The 26,449-nt window shown below is 36.2% G+C and overlaps 1 protein-coding gene across 2 annotated transcripts in view; it reads left to right on the forward strand.

Moving 5' to 3' along the window:
- Window positions 1-26,449, forward strand: part of RBM27 (RNA binding motif protein 27) — a 71,616-nt gene that overhangs the window by 5,299 nt on the left and 39,868 nt on the right. Inside the window, exons 2-8 of one of the 2 annotated variants that reach the window (XM_041767002.1) lie at window positions 7,029-7,147; window positions 8,697-8,821; window positions 16,752-16,843; window positions 17,497-17,690; window positions 18,439-18,702; window positions 20,906-21,199; window positions 23,411-23,545. In XM_041767002.1, coding sequence (XP_041622936.1) covers window positions 7,029-7,147; window positions 8,697-8,821; window positions 16,752-16,843; window positions 17,497-17,690; window positions 18,439-18,702; window positions 20,906-21,199; window positions 23,411-23,545 — 1,223 coding nt within the window. The remainder of the gene's footprint in view (window positions 1-7,028; window positions 7,148-8,696; window positions 8,822-16,751; window positions 16,844-17,496; window positions 17,691-18,438; window positions 18,703-20,905; window positions 21,200-23,410; window positions 23,546-26,449) is intronic. The other variant, XM_041767003.1, reaches the window with a different exon arrangement.

The following is a 26,449-nucleotide window of genomic DNA, read 5'->3' on the forward strand; positions in this document are numbered from 1 at the left end:
GGTTATTACTTACTTTGTTGTTAATTTTTTTTAATCATTTGTTATTTTGTACTGTAATTATTTGTTTTTATTTTCATTTCTTGGCCACTATACTGCAGGGCAAGGTCTGTCTTGCTCAGAGTAATTCCATTACCAAGCAGGATGCTTGGCATTTAGTGAACATTCAATAAATGTTTAAATGAATCAGTGTCCTTATATGTACATATAGGTTGGTTGACAATTAAAAAGGAAGATTTTTCTTAATAGTCTAATTTTCAGGGTATACTTAGGTGGTAACTACTGCTCTGTGAGCCATAGTCCACATATCAAAGTGGTATTTGCAACTGACAGATGTATGTTTAAATATTATTTTTTTACCCAAAATAAACCTAGGGGTATTTTTTTCTGTTCATGAAAGCCTCTAATTAATTAAGGGGAAGATGAAAGCTTTCATTTGAAAAGAAGTAGAAGTGCCATTATTTCCTTCTCTTTAGTATGTGTTAACAGATTTTTAGAACTTAATAGTTATTCACGTGAACAATTAGAAAATGTCACCTCAGGTTTTACTTATTTTCTTTTTTTTCTAAGTTTTTTTTTTTTTTTAAAGATTTTATTTATTCATGAGAGAGAGAGAGAGAGAGAGAGAGAGAGATAGGCAGAGACACACAGGGTGAGGGAGAAGCAGGCTCTGTGCAGCGAGCCTAACGTGGGACTCAATCCCAGGTCTCCAGGATTGCACCCTGGGCTGAAGGCTGAAGGTGGTGCTAAACTACTGAGCCACCCGGGCTGCCCTAAGATTTTGTTTTAAGTAACCCCAATACCCAACATGGGCTTTGAACTTACAACCCTGAGATTGAGAATTGCATGCTCTACCAACTGAATCAGCCAGGTGTCCCCTTCTTTACTTGTTTGTCCAGTTTTGTTTTACCAAAGGAATAACAAAAGCAGACTTTTTGGTTTTTTACTTTTTTTCTTATAAAGTAAAAATAAAATTACTATTTATTACATTACAGAAAATGCAGAAAGAAAAATAATACAATTACTTGCGTGTATTTATTTCTAGTTTCTCTTGTGTATATGTAAACTTCCAGGTAGCTGTTACCACAATCAAAGGTAAAATTTTTTTATCTGGATTTCTCCATTTGACTTTACATCAGAAACATTTTTCAGGGATCCCTGGGTGGCGCAGCGGTTTGGCGCCTGCCTTTGGCCCAGGGCGCAATCCTGGAGACCCGGATCGAATCCCACATCGGGCTCCCGGTGCATGGAGCCTGCTTCTTCCTCTGCCTGTGTCTCTGCCTCTCTCTCTCTCTCTCTGTGACTATCATAAATAAATAAAAAATAAAATAAAATAAAGGAAACATTTTTCATATTTGTGTGTTATTTTTATAACCTTCACTTTGGATGTCTAATGTTTCATAAACATTTAACAGTGAAATGGTTATGTTGACTTTACTTTTTCTGTTAAAAATAATGCTGTTTTTAAACCATATATATTTAATTATATATATTTAGTGTTAATTAGGTATCAGTATTTTCTATATTTGACTTTATTTCCTGAGGTTGATTTCCCATAACTACAACTACTGATTAGAGAATATGAACCTTTTTTTTTTTTTTTAAAGATTTATTTTAGAGAGGGAACGTGTGTAACTGTGCGTGCCTGTGTGAAGGGAGAGAGGGAAGCTCGAGTGGGACGCCTGGGTGGCTCAGCGGTTGAGTGTCTGTCTGCCTTTGGCTCAGGACATGATCTGGAGTCCCGGGATTGGGATGGAGTCCCACATCAGGCTCCCTGCATGGAGCCTGCTTCTCTCTCTGCCTATGTTTCTGCCTCTCTCTCTCTGTGTCCATGAATAAATAAATAAAATCTTAAAAAAAAAAAAAAACTCAAGGAGCCTCCCCACTGAATTCAGAGCCCTACTTGGGGCTCCATCCCAGACCCTGAAATCACAAGAGCTGAAACAAAGAATCGGATGCTTGACCAACTGAGCCACCCAGGCGCCCCAAGAATATGAACATTTTTAGTGGCTTTTGATGCACATTAAGATCAGGAGGTTTTTTCCCTCTCTGGCTCAGTAGCATATTCATGAATAGTGTCACTTCTGAAACAAGTGTCACACTAAGGTAGAACTTAAAATTGAGCCTGTATTCAGAAACCTGTAGATTTTCCTGAAAGTGGAAAAGGTTTAAGTAGTGTTGGTGTTTTCCTAAAACAAATAGACTCTGATAACTTTTAAGTAGTGTTTCTTGGCTTAGGGCCTAAGGTAAGACCTTTACTCTTTGGTCTTGGGATTGGATATATGTCTAAAATCTGTAAAGCTGATGTTCCAGGATAACAGATGTGTCATGTACCTGCAGTGGATATTTCATTAAGGAGGAAAAAGACAAATTTGAGATTTTTATGGATAAGAAATTTTTTAAGGCAATATTTCTATTAACTTGCCCTGATAAAAATTCATTCTAGTTCATTTTTATTTTTTAAATAAAAAAAATTGAAATATTTTCTTAGAATATTATAATGCAAGATGTAGATTATAAGGAGTCCTCATATTTCTAATTTCCATTATTTTATTTTTATTATTATTTTTAAAGATTTTATTTATTCATGAGAGACACAGAAAGAGAGAGAGAGAGAGAGAGAGAGAGAGAGGCAGAGACACAGGCAGAGGGAGAAGCAGGCTGCATGCAGGGAGCCTGATGTGGGACTCAGCAGGCCCTGGGCTGAAGGCGGCGCTAAACCGCTGAGCCACCGGGGTTGCCCTAATTTCCATTAAACTTACAAAAATTTCTTTTGTTCATTCTTTATTTTAATTGGAAGGTAACTACTGGTTGAGCTGTAGAATGTATTCTCATGCAGATTTACAAAACTAGTAAAGTGTATGTAGTGTAAAATAGATTTTACTCTGTGGAATTGCAGCTGAGTGTTCCACAGGTGTGCTTTCTTATCTTGAGTGGATCACTTCATTTGTCTTACATATTTACAAATTTATATATGTTTTATAGATATCTATAAAATAAATAGTAGTTCATTGTACTGTTAAGGCCTTTTAAAGTCTATAGTAGATTAGTAATTTTAGATAGGTATTATTCTGTTTTCTAATCTCATTTTTTTTTTTTTTTTAATTTATGATAGTCACACAGAGAGAGAGAGAGAGAGAGGCAGAGACACAGGCAGAGGGAGAAGCAGGCTCCATGCACCGGGAGCCCGATGTGGGATTCGATCCCAGGTCTCCAGGATCGCACCCTGTGCCAAAGGCAGGCGCTAAACCGTTGCGCCACCCAGGGATCCCCCTAATCTCATTGTTATAATAGAAGTCTCTTTCTATCTAGAAATGTGTGTAACATAGCCATGGGTCCACAATTTTAAAACCCTTTTCATTCCCAAACAGTCTTGTCCCTGTAGTTAAGCCAGAATGAATTTCCATAAGCTTTGATTACAAATAAATAGCTAAAAGATTTTAAATTCTTCGGGGTAAGAGAAGTAAGAAGTGGTCTTGAATTTGTCTTGTAAATTATCAAGGATCTTAGTCATGCTGAGATTTTTGTGACACACTTCTGGAAGTCTAGTTGGGCTACTGTTAGCCTCAGTGCCATAGCTACTGCAGTATTGTAATTGTCAGTTTTTAAAGATTATGTAGTTGGGGTGATGAAAGAATAAATAAGAACAATCATAAAGGTACAGAAAATTACAGCATAAAACTCCCTGGTGTATTTAAGTTTCACCTTTGAATTGGTGTGACTTATTATTTCAGACCAGCAATTTCCTTCATAGTACACTTTATGGGTGCACATTAGGAGCTGTTAAATTTAAATGGTCCCATTCTTTTGGCTATAAACATGCTTTTGTATTTGGTACGGAATTTTAACTATCTGTTATTATTAACAATAACTTGTTCACTCATATTGCACAGATATTTAAAATCTGTGATCACTCTCTTTTCTTGGTGTCTAGTTTTTTTTCTGCTCTTTTACCTTGTAACTGTTCCTCTTAAGGCTTAACACCATCACATCAAAATGTATTTCATCAGAAGCAACCTTACTCTGCATTTGTTTTTCAGAATCTGAATACTAGATAAATGTGTAAGATACCTGGGTTTGTTTAACTCCCCTCATTTATCCAATAATCTGAAAAATTTGCCTGCTTCTCACTAGAAACCTCATACCCTTACCCACCTTTCTATCTGTTGGGGTTCCTGAGTCTCCTTAAAAGGTTCTCATAGCAGCAGAAAAAATGACATTGCCTCTTTCTACCATTCTTACTTTTTTTTTTAATTTTTAAAGATTTTAATTATTTATTAGAGCGTGAGAGAAGGAATGAGTGAGCAAGCATGGTGGGGGGGGCGGTGGTAAGGCAGAGGGAAAGAGAGAAGCAGACTCCATGAGGCTTTATCCCAGGACCTGGGGATCATGACCTGAGCCTAAGGCAGACGCTTAACCAACCGACTGCTCCACCCAGATGCCCCCCCTGCCATTCTTAACTTTTTTAAAACTTTTCTTTCTGTGTTTAGAATATCTTCTTTATCTAGGATCTGAACTTTCTAAGTAAAGGTAAAAATGTGATAGATTCTTTTTTTTACCATCTCTTTTCCATTTGAATGTTGATTAGAAATATATTGATCAAATATCTTAACTGTTTTCAGGAGTGAGTTTAAATCTATCTATGTATTTCTGTTTTAAGGTGTTTATAGATAAGCCAAGGTGGGCATGGCCTGTGTAACATTTTTGAAGGTATAAATGCTATATATTCATTTTATTATTTATATTACTAATTTTTAGATTAAGTAATTTACATACAATGTTATCTTTAGTTTCATATATATAATGTGGTGATTTGATTTATACACTGTGGAGTGCTCACCACAATAAGTCAAATTACAGTCTGTCACCATAAAAAGTTATTATTGACTATATTCCCTGTGCTATACATTACATCCCCATGTCTTTCTTACTTTATAACTGGAAGATTATGTCTCTTAATCCCCCTCACCTGTTTTATCCATCCCACCCAACTCCCTTTCCCTCTGGCAACCATCAGTTTGTTTCCTGTATCTATGAGTGTTTCTGTTTTGTTTTGTTTTTTAGATTCCACATGTAAGTGAAATCATATGGTATTTGTCTTCCTCTGACTTAGCACACTTAGCATATACCTTCTAGGTTCATCCGTGTCGTTGCAGATGGCAAGATTTCATTCTTTTTTTATGGCCCAGTAATATTAATACATTGTATGTATGTATTCCATGTTGTCTTCTTCATTCATCTATCAGTGAACTTTTTGGTTGTTTCCATATCTTGGCTATTGTAAATTATGCCGTGATGAACATGGAGTACATATGTCTATCTGAATTAGTGTTTTCATTTTCCTCAGGTAAATACCTAAAAGTGGAATTATTGCATCATGTGATAGTTCTATTTTTAATTTTTTGAAGAACTTTCATACTGTTTTCCATAGGAGCTGCACCAGTTTACATTCCTATCAACCAGTGCATGAGGGTTCCCTTTTCCCCACATCCTTACCAACAATTGGGTTTTTTTTTTTTTAGAGATTTTTTTTTTTAAGTAACCTCTTTACCCAGAATGGGGCTTGAACTCAAAACCCCCGAGATCGAGTCACATGCTGTACTGACTGAGCCCACCAGGCACCCCTCTTGTCTTTGTGATAATAGCCATTCTGACAGGTGTGAGTTGATATCTCAGTGTGGTTTTGATTGGCATTTTCCTGATGGCTAGGAATGTTGAACATCTTTTTAAATGCCTCCTGGCCATTTGCATGTCTTTTTTGGAAAAATGTGTATTGAGGTCATCTGCCAGTTTTTTTCTTTTTTTTTAATTTTTTTATTTTTTCTTTGTTTAATTAAAGTGCAGTTGACAGGTGTTTTGTTTTTTGGGTTTTTTTTTGGCCCTCTGCTCATTTTTAAAATCAGATCGTTTGTTTTTCTATTATTGATCTCTATATCCATTTTAGAATTTAGCAGTTGGATTTACCAAGGTAATCTGTTTGAAAATGTAATTTACATTTTTTACTTAAGAAATTCTGGCTTTCTTTTAAATTGCATGTTTTTATTGTGTAGCTCCTCATCTGGGACACTTACACTCTTTCCTTTGCACTTTGACTCTTGCTCACAATTCATTTTATTAGGTCTGAGTTTTATAAAATTGAGTCATTGAGATTTGCTTTCTTAGATTTGATTCATAAATGTGCATTAATGTTCAAAGAATTAGCTTTATTAAAAATATATTTTTCCCATATATATATATATTTACAGCACAAAAACTTTCCATTTTTTGTAGTATAGGTAAAACGTTAGGTCTGAAAATTGCTAGAGTTTGACAACTCAGGGAACATATGCTACCCTGGCATAGATGATTGTGAATGTCAAAAGACAGTTACTACTGACTAGAGAAAAAAAAAAAAAAGAGAGAGAGACATAGATGGAGGTTGTCCCTGCTGCCCTTCTATTGTTTCTCTTTCTGTTGTAGGTCCCAGATCTTTTCTTTCTGGCTTATAGCTGCTAGGATGTTTGCCTGTAATATTTAAGGTGTCAGCCTTCCTGTATTCTTATTCTTTAAAGAGATCCTTAAGATACTAAGATTATTAGTGGACTCGATCACTGTTTTAGGTTGCTGGTGTCTGGGGTTATAGGGATTGGGGAAAGATGTCTCATCACTTGGCATGGTTCTTCATCATTGGTCACATGGAACAACAGGTAGTTCCTGAGGATATCAACAGTGCTTCTACAGTACTACAACTCAGGGGTTAATTGTCACCCTTTCCCTGTTACCATTGAGAAAGCAAATAAATGTAGAATTGGTCCAAAATTCTGGGTCTACTAAAAACATTGAAAATAGGAGATACAATTTTATAAAAATAAGCAGAAAAGGACAATCTTGTTTGCAGTGTGTACATGCTATTTGTTACAAGTTGCCTTTGTTTGCAGTCACTTTAAAGACCTTTAGCTTTCTAAAAGGGGTGACTTCATTTATGATATCGCTATTTGAAAAAAAAAAAGAAAAAAGGTTTAAAAATTTTTGTTTTCTCTTTGTGTAACTAGATGTGATGCTGACCCTTCAGCCTTAGCCAACTATGTTGTAGCACTGGTCAAGAAGGACAAACCTGAGAAAGAATTGAAAGCCTTTTGTGCTGATCAACTTGACGTCTTTTTACAAAAAGGTAATTATTATGGGCTTTCAGCCACATATTTAAGATTTTAAATTTAAAACTTTATGAAATCTTGGAAATAAAAGCTTGGAAGGAAAGAATTCAGTCAGCATCCTTTAACATTTGACTATATCTATTCCTATTAATTATTTATCGTGTATTTTTTTTAATAAAGATTTTATTTATTTATTCATGAGAGACAGAGAGAGGCAGAGACACAGGCAGAGGGAGAAGCAGGCTCCATGCAGGAGCCCGATGTGGGACTTGATCCCGGGACTCCAGGATCACACCCTAGGCCAAAGGCAGGCACTAAACCCCTGAGCCACCCAGGGATCCCCCTTATCATGTATTTAGGAAGACTTTTTCCCCCCCTTTCCTTTCCTTCTCTGCTGTTTTCCTATGTTGAAGCAGTTGTAATTCTATTGCTTTTTTGGTGAATGGGCCCTCTATGGCTTGTGGCAGAGTCCAGTTGCTGGTTGGGGGTAACAGTTTGAGGAGAATGTAGCTGCTTAGGCTTACTGTTTATTAGGACAATGAAGCTATCTGCCACCCCCCATCCCCCACCCCGCTCCGCCCTGGCTGGAGCTTCTTGCTATACAGGAAGAATGGGCATAATCCTCTTCTCTTTATGCCTTCCCATCTTCTTACCAAAGTACTTTCCATGACCTGCAGAGCTTCCTGGAGGCCTCCCCTGCTGAATCTTTGCCCTCATCTCTTACCACCCTCCCTCACTTGTTCCATTCTAGCCATTGTGACCCCATTGCTTTTTTTTCAGCATGTTAAACATGTTCCCAACTCAGGGCTTTTGAACTCATTTTACTCTTGCTTGAAATGGTTTCTTCTCTTACAGTTTCTGGTCTTTTCTCAAATGTTACCTTCTCAGAGTAGTTTCCCCCGAGTGCACTATGTACACTATATTATACCTCATGCCCCCAATCATCCTCTCCTCCTCCCAGTCTTGTTTCGTTTTGGTTTTCATGGCACTTGTCACTTCTTGCCATGTTATATGTTTATTTATCTCTTTATGTGTGTTGCTCTCCCTCCCCCTCCTGTTTGTTTTTCCCTTTGTTGAGAGTGCTGACTTGGAACCTAGAGTGCTTGGCACATAGAAGGTATTCAGTAAATATTGTTGAATATATGAAAAGAATATGGATAATAATGCACACTTACTGATCATGATCCATCTGTTGGTGTGAGAAGATATCCTTTAATTCAAATTCTCCTGAGAAGGGAAAGAAATGAGATAGTAAATATGACTTATCACTTGAAAAGATAGGATTACATATTTTTGGGTGAATTTCAAGGCTTTTATTTAACACACAAAAAATCTAATACTTTCTTCAGTATTAGATGAATATTTTCTTTCCTAAAAATATTAATTTGTATTACTTGGTTTCTAGTAGTTTCAGGACCCAGAAATGAGATTCTCCCTCATAAGGGTTAGGCTCATTTTTAGTTCCACCACTGGTATTTGAGATGTCCTGGTTTTCACCTTTGCTGTAGAATGTATTTTCAAACATCTGTGTTTGTGCAACACTTATATACTATTTCTTTTCCTTAGAAACTTCAGGTTTTGTGGATAAACTGTTTGAAAGTCTCTATACTAAGAACTATCTTCCACCTTTGGAACCAGTGAAGCCTGAGCCAAAACCATCAGTCCAAGAAAAAGAAGAAATTAAAGAAGAGGTAATGCAAAGTTTTCTTTTGCTTGTGGGGGCTTCTTAGATCCTATTACTAGTGTCATTCTTAGTTGGAGATTGACCTCTTTAAAAGTAATTATCCTTTGATTGAAGTTTCTGTGTTTGGCACATGATACTAATTCTTTATCAGGGCTTTTAAGTTCTTTGGACTTGAAATGTTGGAAGAATTTCAGATTGTTTAGTGTTCCAAGAAGTATTTTAGTAATATTGAGGAATTCAGAGAAGTCTTATTCAGTGACTTTAGAAAAAGAAAACTTAGTTAAATGTAGAGGTTTGACTAAAAGTAAAATATTGATGAAACTTTAATAAGAGAAATCATTAATAACATGTTTTCATATAATAGACAAACCAATTTCTCTTTTTTAACCAGAGAGTATTTTTTATAGTTAATGTATGTTAACTATACATTATACTCCATTTCAAGCAAGAGTAAAAGGAGTTCAAAATAGCATTGTTAATGAAAGAAAAAGAAAAAAAGTGTTTTTACAATGTTGAAGTATAAAAACCTGATTATATATGGTAATCTAATTGTTTGAACCAAGGAGAAAATTTTTCAGTTTATTTGTAATACTTTTTATGTATAGACAATAGTGTTGGATGATGAATATGGGTTCTAAAACCAGGCTGCATGGGACGCCTGGGTGGCTCAGAGGTTGAGCATCTGCCTTAGGCTCAGGGTGTGATCCCGGGGTCCTGGGATCGAGTCCCACATCAGGTTCCCTGCGAGGATCCTGCTTCCCCTCTACCTATGTCTCTGCTTCTCTCTGTGTGTCTCTCATGAATAAATAAGTAAAATCTTAAAAAAAATAAAATCAGGCTGCATGAGTTAAAATTATAGCTCTAAAATAAGTTACCTGTCTGCTTCATTTTCACATCAGGAAAATGATGATCATAGTAGTACTTATCTCACTGAAGTTTATTATTTATTTATTTATTTATTTATTTATTTATTTATTTATTTATTTATTTTTAAAGATTTTATCTATTCATTCATGACAGAGAGAGAGAGAGAGAGAGAGAGAGGCAGAGACACAGGGATAGGGAGGAGCAGGCTCCATGCAGGGAGCCCGACGTGGGACTGGATCCTGCGTCTCCAGGATCACACCCCGGGCTGAAGGTGGCGCTGCCCTCATTGAAGTTTATTTTTTATTTTTTTATTTTTTTAAAAATTTGATATTTTATTTTATTTTTATTTTTATTTATTTTTTTAAGATTTATTTATTTATTCATTCAGAGAGAGCAAGAGAGAGGTAGAGACACAGGCAGAGGGAGAAGCAGGCTCCACGAAGGAAACCCGATGCGGGACTTGATCCCGGGTCTCCAGGATCACACCCCGGGCTGCAGGTGGCGCCAAACTGCTGCGCCACTGGGGCTGCCCTCATTTTATTTTTAAATTTTATTTACTTATTCATAAACACACAGAGAGAGGGGCGGAGAAGCAGGCTCCATGCAGGGAGCCCGATGTGGGACTCGATCGCGGGTTTCCAGGATCACACCCCAGGCTGCAGGCGGCGCCAAACTGCTGCACCACTGGGGTTGCCCCCTCACTGAAGTTTATTTATTTTATTTATTTTTTTTAAAGATTATTTATTTATTTATTCATGAGAGACAGAGAGAGAGAGAGAGAGAGGCAGAGACACAGGCAGAGGGAGAAGCAGGCTCCACACAGGGAGCCCGACGTGGGACTCAATCCCGGGTATCCAGGATCAGGCCCTGGGCTGAAGGCGGCGCTAAACCGATGAGCCACCCGGGCTGCCCCTCATTGAAGTTTAAATGGGATTTTATGTACACACACATCCTAATCAATTGCCTGGCATATAAAAATTGGTTATTATAGAGAAATACTTATCAACGTTTATTTTATTATGATTATTTAAGTAAGCTTTTTATTTGGCAGTAATTTTAAGCTTACATAGAAATGATAAGAATAGTACCTAAAACCAGATGCATGCACTGTCTTTTTTCACCTATTGAAAATCTGCCCCATTTCTTCTCTTTATATATCTATACCCAAGACTATCCTGCTCTGAATCTGGGAGCAAGTTAGATACATTGTGACCTGATGATACTCTGCATTTCATTAGAATTTAAGTCTCTTGCCTTTTTTTTTTTTTTTTTTTTTTTAAGTAGGCTCCACTCCCAGTGTGGAGCCCATTTTGGGGCTTGAACTCATGTTGCTGAAATTAAGAGTCAGATGCTTAACTGACCAAGGCACCCAGGCACCCCAAGGATGTTCTCGTAGATGGCTATAGCATCATTATTAGTTTCAGTAAATTTAATTTTCATAAAACACTTTACTATCTGTATTTGTTTTATCAGTTGACCCAACAGTGCCTTCCCTGCGTCTCCCCCTGCTTACTCCCCCCCCGCCCCTCCAAAAAGTCCCTTTTTTTAATAGCTTTTTTTTTTTTCTCCTCCAGTACAGATTCAATCCAAGGATCATGTATTGCATTTAGCTGTCATTTCTGCTCCATCTTAAAATGCTAGGCTAATTGAATTGATCCATCATTAAAAGAAAATAAAATAAAAAAAAAATAAAAAAAAATAAAAAAAAAATAAATAAAAGAAAATAAAATATCATTATACTTCAGATCAATCAAAACTACTGTCACATTTTTGTTTTTGGCTTATGCCCTGTGATTCTTTCATTAAATCTTACTAAAATAGAGGCTCTCAGTATGTTACTTCAAGTAATGGAAGTAAGAGGAAACTTTTCTTTCTTTTTATTTTTTTATTTTTATTTATTTTCTTAAAGATTTTATTTATGTATTCATGAGAGACAGGGGCGGGGGGTGGGCAGAGACACAGGCAGAGGAAGAAGCAGGCTCCATATTGGGAGCCTGACATGGGACTCAATCCCAGGTCCCAAGATCACACCCTAGGCCGAAGGTGGTGCTAAACTGCTGAGCCACCTAGGCTTCCCTTGTTTTTTTTTTAATAAATTTTTGTTTATATATTTTTTTGAAGAGTTTATTTATTGATTCATGAGAGACACAGAGACATAGGCAGAGGGAGAAGCAGGCTCCATGGAGGGATCCCGATGTGGGACTCGATCCTGGGACTGTGGGATCACACCCTGGGCCAAAGGTAGATGCTCAACCACTGAGCCACCCAGGTGTCCCAAGAGGAAACTTTTCTACCATACTTCATAGTGTATAATTTTTGGTCTATGTGTATAGGCCAAATCTTTTATTGTATTTAATTTTTTTGTTTAAGATTTTATTTAGTTATTAATGAGAGACACACAGAGAGAGGCAGAGATATAGGCGGAGAGGCAGAGGGAGAAGCAGGTTCCCTGCGGGATGCCTGATGTGGGACTCAATCCCGGGACCATGACCTGAGCCAAAGGCAGATGCTCAACCACTGAGCCACCCACGCATCCCCTAGGCCAGATCTTTAAAAGTTAAATTTTTTTGTGCCATATGTCCTTTTCTAAAGTCCTTGAAGTTCAGTGGACTAGAAGTACATTTGAAAGATAGCTGATTTGAACATAAGAGAAAAATTGCATTATTTTGAGTTTTGAAAGGACAGTTTAAAAAAAACCCCGAATTCTTGCATTATGTCATTTTGTATCCTTGTAGTAGTTCCTGATTTTGAAAATTGTGAAAAGTGGGTATCAGCTTCTGTGTGCAAATACTCCAAATGACACTCTCTGGCATTTCTCTTGTTTTCTAATATTTTTATACACAGCTTAATTGTCATCACTGACTTAAGTAATATCTCATGTGATAGTGTATAAACAAAGTATAGTAATTCTTTTAGATAATGTGGAATGAAAGGGGTTTGAGGTAACACATACCTTTGGCTAATTGGCTCTGTTTCTGGTCTGTGCTAAATTGATGTAGTTGCTCAGGACAGTGTACAGAGATGTAAATCCGTCTAAGGACTAGCCATTATAACTTTCTTCCTCGATCCCCAGTTACATTGTACCATCAGTTGTTTAACAGATTACTGGTCACATGGAGAATCAGGTAAGAATTTGAATCATTGGCACAACTCATTCTGATGCAGGAAAAACCCTTGATATATATGTGCCATGATTTATGAAGCACAATGTATTTTACCTGTAGTTGGAAAGTTACTTGTTAATTTATTGTAGTACAATTGGCTGTTATAATAACCCTTTACCCTAAGTTCATGAACAAGCAAAAGAATCCTCCATTATGATAATAGATCTTTGATCCTGTAACTCCTGATTTACACTATGCCATGATCATCTGAAATGTTAAAGGTAATTTTTCTTACATTTGAATTTATGACTAGACTGTGAGAACATGTAGCAGTTTTTCCTTCCTTTGGTTTGTCTGAAAATATCTTTATTTCATTTTAATTAAAAATACTGAAAAAAAATAATGTAGAGAATTTGCAGCATCATCAAAAGGGAATAGTAGTATAATGAATTGTTATGTATTTGTCACTTAGCCCTAGCAAACCATCAGTCCGTGGCTAGTCCTTCCCCAACCAAATACCAAATGTTTAGTATATATATATTTTTTTACAGTAGGCTTCATGCGCAGCATGGAGCCCAACTTGGGACTTGAACTCAGGACCCTAAGGTCAAGACCTGAGCTGAGATTAAGAGTTAGTGCTCAACTGACCGGACCACCCACATATCCCCTGTTTTTTTGGTATACTTTATCAAAGATGGCACAGTGGAATAGAGGCTCTCAGACTTGTGTAGTTATGATAGACCAAGATAATGAATAATTAAAACTACTTAAATATGTGTGTAATGATCAGATTTCTCATAGAGGATATGAAGTAGAAACTTTAAGTCAGATGAACAACATAGAGGAAAAACTAAAAATTACCATGCCTGGTCATAACATGATTCTATGAAGAAGTCTACTTATCATATTCTTAGAATAGTAAGATTGAAATCTTAATGGTCTTAAGATTATTTTTTTAGTTATCTCTACACCCAGCATGGGGCTCGAACTAATGACCCTGAGATCAAGAGTCACATATTCTTCCTGACTGAGCCAGCCAGGTGCTCTGAAGTCTTCATATATAATATGAACTCAGTATGTAGACCATTAAAATGCCAAGTAACTCATTTTAGATTAGGTTAGAAATAATTATGGAAAAACACATCCTTACCACCAGGGAGTTTTAGGAAATTTAGTTTTTATTCTGGAGTCTGCGTGCGATTCTTTCTATCTCTGCCCCTCACCCCCACACATTCATGGTCTTTCTCTCTTAAATAAATTTCTAATTGTTCATAAATGTCCATTTTCCCCCATTTGTTTTAGCTGAGATCTAAATAACCAGTTTGAAATCTCTTTTTTTTCTAAGATCTTTATTTATTTGAGAGAGAGAGTGCATGCGCATACACGCGTGCAAGAGATGTAAGGAGTAGAAGGGGAAGGAGAGGGACAGACAGACTGTGCTGGAGTGTGGAGCCTCCAACAGGCTCCATCTTAGGACACTGGGATCATGACCTGAACTGAAACCTAGAGTCAAATGCTCAACCGACTGAGCTAGCCAGGCGCCCTGAAAAAAATTTTTTTTTAAATTTCCTCTTTCTATTCACTCTCATTTTCCTCTCTCCAGTGTAACCAGTACTCTCTCCTTTAATACCGTGTACTAGTTTCTCCTGTTTTTTCCATTTTATGTCAAAGGAATCCCTTCAGTTTTTGCCTTTTTTCCTTTTTTTAAAGATTTTTTTTTAAAAGTAATCCCTACACCCAACGTGGGGCTTGAACTCACAACCCCAAGATAAAGAGTTGCATGCTCCACCAACTGAGCTGCTTACATACCCCATTAACTCTTTATGTGAGTTTTAGCCATGTTGTGTATGCCCTCTGACTTAGTATTCTATATGTAGAAAAATGTGGGGTTTATTTTCTTAAAGATTTAATGTATTTATTCATGAGAGACACAGAGAGAGGAGCAGAGACATAAACAGAGGAAGAAGCAGGCTCCCTGCTGGGAGCCTGATGCAGGACGCCATCCTAGGACCCTGGGGCCACGACCTGAGCCAGACAGATGCTCAACCACTGAGCCACACAGGCATCCCTAGAAAAATGTGTTTAACTAAATTCTTTATTAATGGTCTTTTAGGGTGTTTCTAATATTTTGTTAAAAATGGTGCTGTTATGAATAACCTAGAAAATAATGTACATTTGAGTATTTTCAATAGCTTTATTGAAATACAATTTCTCTACTGTACCACTCCTCTATTTACAGTGTACAAATGTGATTTTTTTTTTTTTTGGTTTTTATTGTATTCAGAGTTGTACAACCATTACTATGATCCATTTGAGATCATTTTCACCATCCAAAATAAAAAAAAACACTGTACCCATTAACCTATCCCCCTCCAACCCTTCTCCTCCAGCACCCCCCCTCCCTGCTTTTTTAGGCAACCACTAATCTACTTTATTTCTTTATGGATTTGCCTGTTCTGGATATTTCGTATAAATAGAGTTCTACAATTCATAGTCTTTTGTGACTGGCACCTTTCTTTAATTTATCATAATGCTTTTAAGGTTCATTTGGTTGTACCAAGTGTTCGCTTTTTTTTTTTTTTTAAGATTTTATTTATTTATTAATTTGAGAGAGAGAGAGAGAGAGAATGCAGACCTCAGTCCCATGACCCTGAGATCGTGACCTGAATGGAAATCAAGAGTGGGATACTCAACGGACTGAACCACCCAGGCACCTTGGATCCTTTAACTTTTTGAAAATATTTTTTTCCATTAGAAGTTAAAAAAAAAAAATCCTTGCAAAATACAAAAAAGAAAACAGATTTCTAAGCTAATGTCTTTTAAGTTTCTTTTAATTAAAAAAAAAAATTTCTTTTAATCTTTAAATCACTCTTTAAATCTACCCATATCTTTCTCTTGGTCTTTTCCTCACCCCTTTATTTTCCTTAAATTTTATTTTATTGAAGGAACTCAGTGTTTTGTCCTATAGAGATTTTTACTGTGTAGATTTGTTGATTGCATCCCAGAGGAGTAATATATGCTCTGTATTTCCTGTAAATAGGTAAAGGAAATGATTTTTAAATATAGTCTTAACAAATGTATAGTGTTTTAGCTAGTGCCATATGCTTGCCATATGGTGGCTACCATTTTATGTTGCCCAAATTTTACTAAATTGTTATCTGTTTTTGGCACTGACTCCTGTTTGTTAAGTGAGCTTCTCCATTAGAGGGATAGTTGTTTAGCTCTTAACAAATGACTTTATTTTGCCTTTCTCTAGTAGAGGCTATATATGTTTTGAGATTAACTTTTGTTTAAAAAAATAAGACTGCAGGTTATTTCTGTTCAGTATTAACTGTTATGACATTAATTCCAGTACCATTTTTCTGTAAATCTTGTGAAATCTGAGTTCATGGTGCTTGTTAACTGTACCATTTGTTCTTAAATCTATAGTCCTCAAATTATGTTTTATGATTAGGAAAACATAAATCATCATCTCTAAATCAGAGACTTGTTCTTTCTATGGTTTCATTATAAGGGATGAATTGCTGTTTTCCTCCTGCATTGCTATTCTTACCTTACATTAACATTTGGGGTGCCTCGGTGGTGCAGTCAGTTGAGTGTCCAACTCTTGTTTTCAGCTCAGCTGTAATCTTAGAGTCGTGAGATAGAGCCCAATGTGAGACTCCATGCTCAGCATGGTTTCTGCTTGAGATTCTCTCCCTCTATCCTTCCTGTTTATGTGTTCTCTCTCTTTCTCAAATAAATAAATCTTAAAGAAAAATTAACATTTAAAAATTAGCATATTACTATTGAAATGATTTCCGCATCTTTTTTACTCCTCCCTGTGGCTTACCTTTTTTGGATGTAATTTGACTTCAGTATATCAGTATATTTGTGCCCTCTCTTGCACTAAAAAGATTATCAGATAGATGTGTCTCATAATTAATAGAAGGGCTGATCTTGTTCCTAATGAATGCTTTCATATAGGTATTTCAGGAGCCAGCGGAAGAAGAACGAGATGGTAGAAAAAAGAAGTATCCTAGTCCCCAGAAGACTCGTTCAGAATCTAGTGAACGAAGGTGTGTGTGTATATTTAATTAGACTCTGATAAGTCACTTTTTAGTTACTGTAAGGGCATTATGGAATTTTTAACATGTACTGATGCCTCTCTCTAAACTGATTAAAGAAAGAGAAGGTTATCTTCCTCCATTCTGTGTTTTTTGTCTTTGTCATACTTTCTCTTATAAACAATCATCATTATGTGCTTTCCCAAGAGCAAAGGGGTGGGAGTAGTCTCCTTAGAGGATATTAATGAAATGTTCCATTTGGTTAGGGGTGCTCACTATTAAAATCATGTGTAGTATTTTATACTACAAATAGTTCAGTTTATATGTTGATTCATCAGGCTGCCATTAAAAAATTAGTTTTTTGTTTAGGAAACTTTGTTTCTGCCTTTTTTCTTTTCTAGTTTTAAATTTTTGTTTTTCTCCTACCCCTCTTCATACTTTGGATTCACCTCCTTTTTTCATTTCTCCCCACCCAGTGTACTTGAGGGAATGTTTTTTCTTTTTATATAATGGATCAGAGAAATTATGTTGTGGTTATATGGCTTTCTGAAAAAGCACAGACATTATGAATTTTGCTGAATCAAGGAGGGTATTTCATACTCCTGATTTATTTGCATACTTTGTTTCTGTAGCATACGTATGGCTTTTATATCTGTGTATTATAGGACACGTGAGAAAAAAAGAGAGGATGGCAAGTGGAGAGACTATGACCGGTACTATGAGCGGAATGAACTGTACCGTGAGAAATATGACTGGAGAAGAGGCAGGAGTAAGAGTCGGAGTAAGAGCCGAGGCCTGAGTCGAAGTCGAAGCCGAAGTAGAGGGCGCAGCAAAGACCGGGATCCAAATAGGAATGTTGGTGAGTAGATGAGGCTTCCTCCTAAAAACTCCATATTGCTTATCTTCCTTTGTCATAAGGGTACCAGAACTTCCCTTAAACACCACGTGTACCTTTAACATGTCTGAGCAACGTAAAATCTAGAATTGTCTAAAAAACCTAATGCTAATTTGTTACAAAGACAGGGCTCTGTTGTTAGGATGAAGTCAAATGAGTTTGGTGAAAAAGAAGCTGTATGTATTTCATAGTACATGTCTAGATTTAAAGTCATTTTTGTACAATCGAAACTAAGGTCTTTTAATCAAGAAAGCTATCATTGGAGAAGGAGGACTATCTGTTCCCTCCCTCCGTCACACCCTCACTAAAAATAGTGGACTTGCTTTAAGGTTGACTAGAGTTTAGTTAGGTAGATAACTGGGATCCCAACCACTGATGTATCAGGATATCTGTTTGGAAGTCAGTTCTTGGATAGCTTTCTTACCAAGTATCAGTGGAGAAGCTGGGCTCTCTTCATTATATATTGATGTTGATGTTATAGAAATTATTTTCCACAAGATATGTCAAGATATCAAGATATCAAGATAGGTCAAGATATGTCACGTTGTTGATGTTCCTGCTTTTAGGGTATATTAATAATGAAAGCACTTTGAAATATGGACAGCTCAGTGAGTTTACTGCAATAGTCTCTTCCCTTTTCTGTGAGAAGATAAACATAGTTGGAGAACAAAAATGTCTAATCTTGTTTCTTGTTTTTATTTTGCCTCTGAAGCAGAGCACAGGGAAAGATCAAAGTTTAAGAGTGAGAGGAATGACTTGGAGAGTTCTTATGTGCCTGTGTCTGCACCACCTCCGAGCTCTTCTGAGCAGTACTCCTCTGGGGCACAGTCTATTCCCAGCACTGTTACTGTGATTGCACCTGCGCACCACTCAGAAAACACAACAGAGAGTTGGTCTAATTACTATAACAATCATAGCTCTTCCAATTCTTTTGGTCGAAACCCACCACCAAAGAGGCGATGCAGAGATTATGATGGTAAAAATCCTCTTTTATATTGTATTCAAAAGTATTAGTAAGCACATGTTAATATTGCATACCTTTTCATTATAGTCCAGATTTTTTAAAAGGAATGAGTGAGAGGAAAATCTCCTTTGGTTTATGCTTATTTACTTTCTTGATTTAGTAGATTGGCTCTGGTTAAGAGAATGTTCAAATTTGACCCACTCATTTGTTTTTTGTTGTTCTTGTTTCCTTAGACACTATAAGTATACCACAAAATTTGGTAGACGCTAGGAATTATGTTTTTTTGTGTGTAGTGTTTGGTGCAAGGAATTTGTTAAGCATTATAACCTATTTAAAATATTAATATGCTGATATTCCACTTAATCTGTGTGTGTTTTAATTTTTTATTATGGAAATATTTAAATATTAATAAAAGTTGACAAAACAATATAATTAACCCTAGTGTATCCATGGTCTTCCATCAGTAGTTAGGAGCTCATGGTCAATTTTGTTTCCATCTGTACTTCTCTGCTGCTTCTCCTGGGCCTATATTATTTGAAGTAAATTGCAGACATTGTAATGTTTTCTCTATAAGTGTAGAATATATATTTTTTACATTTTATGTATTTTTTTTTAAATTTTTTTTTTTTAATTTTTATTTATTTATGATAGTCACAGAGAGAGAGAGAGAGGCAGAGACACAGGCAGAGGGAGAAACAGGCTCCATGCACCGGGAGCCCGACGTGGGATTCGATCCCGGGTCTCCAGGATCGCGCCCTGGGCCAAAGGCAGGCGCCAAACCGCTGCGCCACCCAGGGATCCCGATTTTATGTATTTTTAAGTAGGAAATACAATCAAATCATAATTCAAGCATTATCTCTTTCTTACCCTGGTCTCCTGGTTACAGAGTTCTTGTTTCCAAGGCCAATTTAATGTTATTAATTTCTTGTGTATCCTTCCAAATACAGTCTGTGTATATGTTATGGAAACAAATATGTATAGTCTCCCCTATTTTGTATTCTGTGGAAATGTTACTATACTCTTCATATTCCTGGATGTTGTTTTTCACTTAGTAATATTTTCTAGCAGTTATGCTATATTAATACATGAGGGTTTCCTTAGTACTTTTTTTTAGTTTCTTAATATTCTGTATGAAGAAAAATGTGTTTAACTGAACTCTATTGCTCTTTTGGGGTGTTTCTTATATTTTGTTATAAACAGTGATGTCATGAATAACCTAGTAAATAATGTGCACTTGGATATTCTCTTTCTTTTTTTTTTTAAATTTTATTTATAAGTAGTCTCTATACACAATGTGGGGCTTGAACTTAAAACCTCGAGATTAAGGGTTGCCTGCTCCACCAACTCAACTAGCCAGGCACCCCTTCCCACTTGAATATTTTATTTATTTTTAAGTGGGGAGGGACAGAGGGAGATGGGTGTGGAACCCAATGTGGGACTTGATCCCACAACCCTGAGATCATGACCCATGTTGAGATCAAGCTCTGCTTCAGGCTCCGTGCTCAGTGCAGAGTTGGCTTGGGATTCTCTCTCTCTCTCTGCCTCTCTGCCTGCCCCTTACCCCCGCATGCGTGCTCGCTCCCTTGCTCTCAAATAAATAAATCTTTAAAAAAAAAAAGAAAGTCAAAAGCTTAACCCACAGAACCACCCTGCCACCCCCCCCACTTGAATATTTTAAACTAGAGTTTCTAATTGCAGGTATAGCAAGAATGTGGAATTTAGAACAATACCATGAAAATAGTTAACTGAAATTAGATTGTCTAGTTAAGTCCCTTACTCCCATACCCTGTCTTTGCTGAATTGAAGCTGAATTTTTTTTTTTTAATTTCCTTAATCTCTGTGACCAATGTAAGACTTGAACTCATGATCCCAAGATCAAGAGTCACATGTTTTACCAGCTGAGCCAGCCAGGTCCCCTGAATCTGAATTTTTAATATGAGAATGAATGTATGGCAAATAGGTTAATAGTGGCTACTAGCCTGTTTTGGAACTGTTACTTGCTACCTCAACAAAGCATAGTCTCAAAAAGTAAAGAGTATTTCCATCTCTCCTTACCTCAGGGATATGTGACGATTAATAGAATAATACTGAGAAGGCTTTTAAATTCTTTGGAGAAAAATTACTTTATAAATCAGATTGGTAGACTTTTCAGGGTCTTGTTTTATTTGTTTTCTGAACTCTAGATCATAATAAGATTCTTCTTGTATTCTTACAGAAAGAGGATTTTGTGTACTTGGTGACCTTTGTCAGTTTGATCATGGAAATGATCCCCTGGTTGTTGATGAAGTTGCTCTGCCAAGCATGATTCCTTTCCCTCCACCTCCTCCTGGGCTTCCTCCTCCACCACCTCCTGGAATGTTAATGCCTCCAATGCCAGGTCCAGGCCCAGGCCCAGGCCCTGGCCCAGGCCCAGGCCCAGGTCCAGGTCCAGGTCCTGGCCACAGTATGAGACTTCCTGTTCCCCAGGGACATGGCCAGCCTCCGCCTTCTGTTGTGCTTCCCATACCAAGTAAGTATATGTTCATTAAGTATTTCATTTTTAGCAAAGAATTTTATTTAGAAGAACCTACTTCTTCACTAACTTGATAATAGATTAAAGTTTTTTAAAGATAAATTAATATAGAATTTAGAATATATTCTTATAATTAAAATGTTGCTCTTTTTATTCTATCCATTGTTGCACTGCATTATTTATAGTACCTTTAAGAAATTTTGGGAGTCATGTCTTGCTAGTTGATGACATCTTAAGAAATCCAGTGTTACGAAGATGTCAGAAAAAGGAACGTGCCAGTAGTTTAATGAAATTTCCTAGTCTTTAAAATCTCTTTGAGGCATCTGGCTGGCTCACTCAGTTAAGCCTTCGACTCTTGATTTCAGCTTAGGTCATGATCTGAGGGTTTTGATATTGAGCCCTGCAGCGGGCTCCACACTCAGGGCAGTCTGCTTGAAATTCTCTCTCAGCCCCTCTTGTGCATGCTCTCTCTCAAATAAATAAGTCTCTTTAAAAGCTCTTCAGGAATATTAAAGTAATTTTTTAAAAGTCTTTTATTATGGAAAATTTCAGATATATACAGTAGAATAATATGTGTGTACCATATGTACTGTCGCTCAACTTCAGTGATTATCAGTATTCTCCTGTTCTTGTCTTACTTATTTCTTCCGACCTTCCCTATCATATCTGCATGTGCACACACATACTTTGAGTTTGTTTTTGCTGTAGTAAATTCCAGAAGCCATATCATTTCACCAGCTTAGCAGAAAAAGTAAGACTATATTTTTCTCATAATTAGAAAAAAATTGGTGAATAGTTCACTTGTGTGCAAAGATAGAAGAAAATATCTACTTGAAAACATTTAACAGGGATGCCTGGGTGGCTCAGCGGTTGAGTGTCTGCCTTTGGCTCAGGGCGTGATCCTGGAGTCCCGGGATTGAGTCCCCCATTGGGTTTCCTGCATGGAGCCTGTTTCTCCCTCTGCCTACGTCACTGCCTCCGTCTCTCTGTGTCTCTCACCAATAAATAAATAAAATCTTAAAAAAAAGAAAACATTTAACATTGTCAAGAGATGGCAACTCGTTATTTTTAAAATGATTGCTATTCAGTTTACTAAGTGATACTTTTTCAGTTTTTTTATTTTAAACTTTTTGTTTTTGAAATTATTGTACACTCACAACTTTGCAGAAATACTTTAAGATGAACCCATGTACCTAATCACCTAGCTTTCCTGCATTAATGTTCTTTATAGACAACATTAAAGTTGATAAAGGTTTGGAGACATTGGATACATAGATTTAGTAGTCATGTAGATAGTATAACTGTGAAGCTCAACTTGAGGTTTTATTCCCCAAATAAAGAAGCATCTTCATATATAGAAATTTCCACTATAAAAGATGTGATATGTGGGAACATTTCTGTTTAAAAGTGAAATCCAAGAATGTCATTTTCTCCCAACATTTTGCAATGAAAAATTTCAAGCATACTGAAAAGTTGAAATAATTGTACACCAAACTCCCATATATTCACCATCTAGATTCTATGATTAATATTTTACCATATTTCTATTATCACGTGTCTTTCTCTCTCTAAGACTTTATTTATTTGACAGAACAAGCACACAAACAGGAGGGGAGGGGCTAAGGAAGAGGGAGAAGCAGACTCCTGCTCAGCGGGGCTCGATCCTAGGACCCTGGGATCACGACCTGGGCCAAAGGCAGACACTTACCTGACTGAGCCAGCCAGGCACCCCTCATTATTATTTTTAATGCATTTCCTAGCATGTTGCAGACATCACTACATCTAAACATATTCATAATGCAGAACTTAAGAGTTCTATTATCCCGAGGGCACCCTCCCCCGCTCTCGTTTTTTTTTTTCTCTTTCAAATAAATAAATACATGAATCTTTTTCTTTTAAAGGAACTTACTTTATCCCAGAAAGTTTGCTCAAGTTCCTTCTCAGCCATTTTTTACTCCCGTTCCCCAGAACTAAGCATCCTGCCTTTTTTTCCACCCTAGAATTGTTTTTTCTGTTCTAGAACTAAAATGTCATCCTAATTAATTATGCATCTCATAGTGTTGAAACCTGCATATATCAAATTCCTTAATTCTGTTCTATGCCAAAGTAGATACTTTGATTATGACTATACAAATTAGTTCTAGTATAGTATTTTTATTAGTTAGGAAACATAAACCTTTTTTCTTCTTCTTTATTTAAAATTTTTAGGACCACCCATAACACAGTCAAGCTTGATAAACAACCGTGACCAGCCTGGGACAAGTGCAGTGCCCAATCTTGCACCAGTGGGAGCAAGACTACCTCCTCCTTTACCCCAGAACCTCCTTTATACAGTATCAGAGCGTAAGTAAATATTGCTTGACTTTTAAAATGGCTAGAGTATAGAAAAGCTAAGTTTCAGTGTCATAATTTTAAAAACTATAATTTTTCTTCTTAGGCACTGTGCCGTATAAAAATATGTGTATTCACAAGACAACTTGCTGTGTGATTATTGATTATGCTAAATGGCTGTAGTTTAAGTTGTGTGCTAGTGAAAGTGAAAGAGAAGGGTAGGGCTTTCTATGTTGAAGGCTTGTCTGCTATAGATGAAGTAGCAGCATTTAGTATCTTCCAAAGGGAATTTATTTTGAAGCATTAGGCTCTTTTTAAGGAAATTTTGAAGCTTTTGTCTCTCCAAAGGGAATTTATTTTGAAGCTTCTGTTCAAAATTGTTCTTCTGATTGAATTTCCAAAACATAAGGTTATCTTCTAAGAGTATACAAAAGGTTGGATAAAGCATGCCAAATAATTATTTAGCTTGTATACTGGAGTGATGATAGCATCATTTAAACCATAATATTTAGTGGCTGTGTTATTTACAGCATTTGTGTTTATAATAATTTGTTCTTAAATCCTACTTCTCTCTGATTTCTTAGGTGTGTTTGTTATTTTTGCTTATTTAAGGCTTTTAAAAATATTCCTTTCTCCAAAAACATAAAAATAAGATAATTGGTTGTTAAAAATGTCAAATTATGAGTTTTTTATAGAGCTATGTAGCTTTATAGATAAAATCATCTTTTATGCAGTGTATTTATCATAAACACTTCTTCATCTTTATCATGTCACGGTAAGGCAGTTTGGTAATATAATGAAGCCCAGGTTTAAATCCTTATTTCATTACTTACTGTCATTGTGATTTTAAACAAGTTACTTAACCTCCTTGTATCTCAGTTTTCTCTTCTATAAAATGGGAATAATGTTGCTCACCTCAAAAGCATATTTGAGGAGTTAATGCATTAATACATCTATCTAAGGCATCTAGAATAGAACCTGGCATCTAGTAAGCTAAATATAAAGGTTAGTTTTTTATAATACTGTAGTTATTCTTATCTCCTTAAATTTCAGCTTTTCTGAAATAAAACAATTACCTTCTCTTTAAGTATCTACCTCCACTATCCCTGGCTTTATAAATTGAAATAACCTCCATCTAATCACCTAGAATTGAAACCTTGACGTGATTGAATCATTGCTTTGCTTAATTTATATCTAGTTAATAAAAAAATCCTCTCTTTGAAATATCCCTTTCTATTGCTACTGTGGTTTCTGCCCTTTCTGTTGCTACTGTGACACTTCGGTCACTTCACATTTGGGTTATTGCTGTAATCTTCTTGACTCTGTTATGTTTCACTGCGCCTAAGTCACACCATATAATGCTGCTGAGCTAATTTTCCTGACAAAACGAATCACAACCGTACCTCAGAACTTTGCAGTGGCCACAATTTCCTCCTAAATTATAAATATATAATTTTTTATTAAGTAGGCTCCACACCCAACATGAAGCCCAACACAGAGGTGAACTCATTAACATGAAATAAGACCTGAGCTGAGATCAAGAGTCTCAATGATTGAACCACTCAGTAGTCTCTTCTAAACTATCGATGAATCCCTCTCTAAAGCTTTTCTTTCTATAATCTACCCTGCCTTTCTTGGTCATCTCTTCACTATACTCCCACATATATCTCCTCTGGTTAGGCCAATTATACCTTGTCAGTTCCCCTGTTGTGACTCAATTTTATTTTCCTGTCTTCCCTTCTAATAATTTGCTCTCTCTCTCTTCTCTTCTTTCAAGGTCCAAATCTTCTGAGTACATGGGGAACATGTACAAGTACAAAAAATGGATTATTTATCTGAGACTATTGCAGATGGCACATTTTCTTACCGTCAAATTTAGCGTTGTAACTCACGATAAAAATTCTATTTTGTTTTTAATTTTTTAAAAAGTCTGGCAATTACCATTTATTTTAATATTGTTAAATTTAACATCGTGACTCACTCTATAAAAATTACATTTTGATTTTAATTTGTAAAAACCTGACAGTTGCCATTTATTTTAGTGTCTTAGCTTCATATTCGTTAATGGAGCAAATATTTATTGAATGCCTGATATGTGCCAGGCATTGTGCTACATGCTTGAGAGCCAAGATGAAAAAGGTAATCTTCATTTTACTTGAAAACCATTTTTCTCTTTTTAAAAGCAAAAATATCTTGTGATGTATTAGTAAAGACCTTTTAGAATACCAGTGCCAAATTTCTTTTTCAGAAGGTGGTAACATTTTTAAGAAAATTTGGGGGAGCAGTACAGTTAGCTACTTTTTATTTGCCACATTAAGGAATTGTATATGAAAATATATAGGGTCATTTCTATTTAAAAAATATATTTTTATTTAGACAGCACCAGGATAAAGGACTATCCTTTTATATTTAGTTTTATGAAATACTAATTACATTTTTTCCCTCTGTTTGTCTCAGACCAGTGAAAGATGATAACGTCCTTTTGGCATTTGTGAATTCCTGCTTTAGAGGATAGTCTCAGATGTTGCATCAGTAGTTTAAAGAGATTTATTTGGCTGGCAACTGAATGTTTTAAATATTACAGAATTATTTGTATCAAACAATTCAAAGTTTTTTATAAAAAACTTTTTATTCAAAGTTTTTTATTTAAAGTTTTTCTCTTCCTTATTTATTTTAAAGATTCATTTTAGAGAGCAAGAGCACACACACAATGGTAGGGGCAGAGGGAGAGAGAGAATATCAAGCAGTTCTCCTGCTGAGCATGGAGCCTCATGTGTGGCTGTGGCTGGATCCCACCATCCATGAGATCAAGACCTGAGCTGAAATCAAGAGTTGGACACTTAGCCGACTGAGCCACCCAGTCTTCCCTTTCTTTCTTCCTTTCTTCCTTTCTTCCTTTTTTCTTTTCTTTTCTTT

This window comes from Vulpes lagopus, chromosome 8 (assembly GCF_018345385.1).
Source record: "Vulpes lagopus strain Blue_001 chromosome 8, ASM1834538v1, whole genome shotgun sequence".
In the NCBI taxonomy this organism is placed as follows: domain Eukaryota; kingdom Metazoa; phylum Chordata; class Mammalia; order Carnivora; family Canidae; genus Vulpes; species Vulpes lagopus.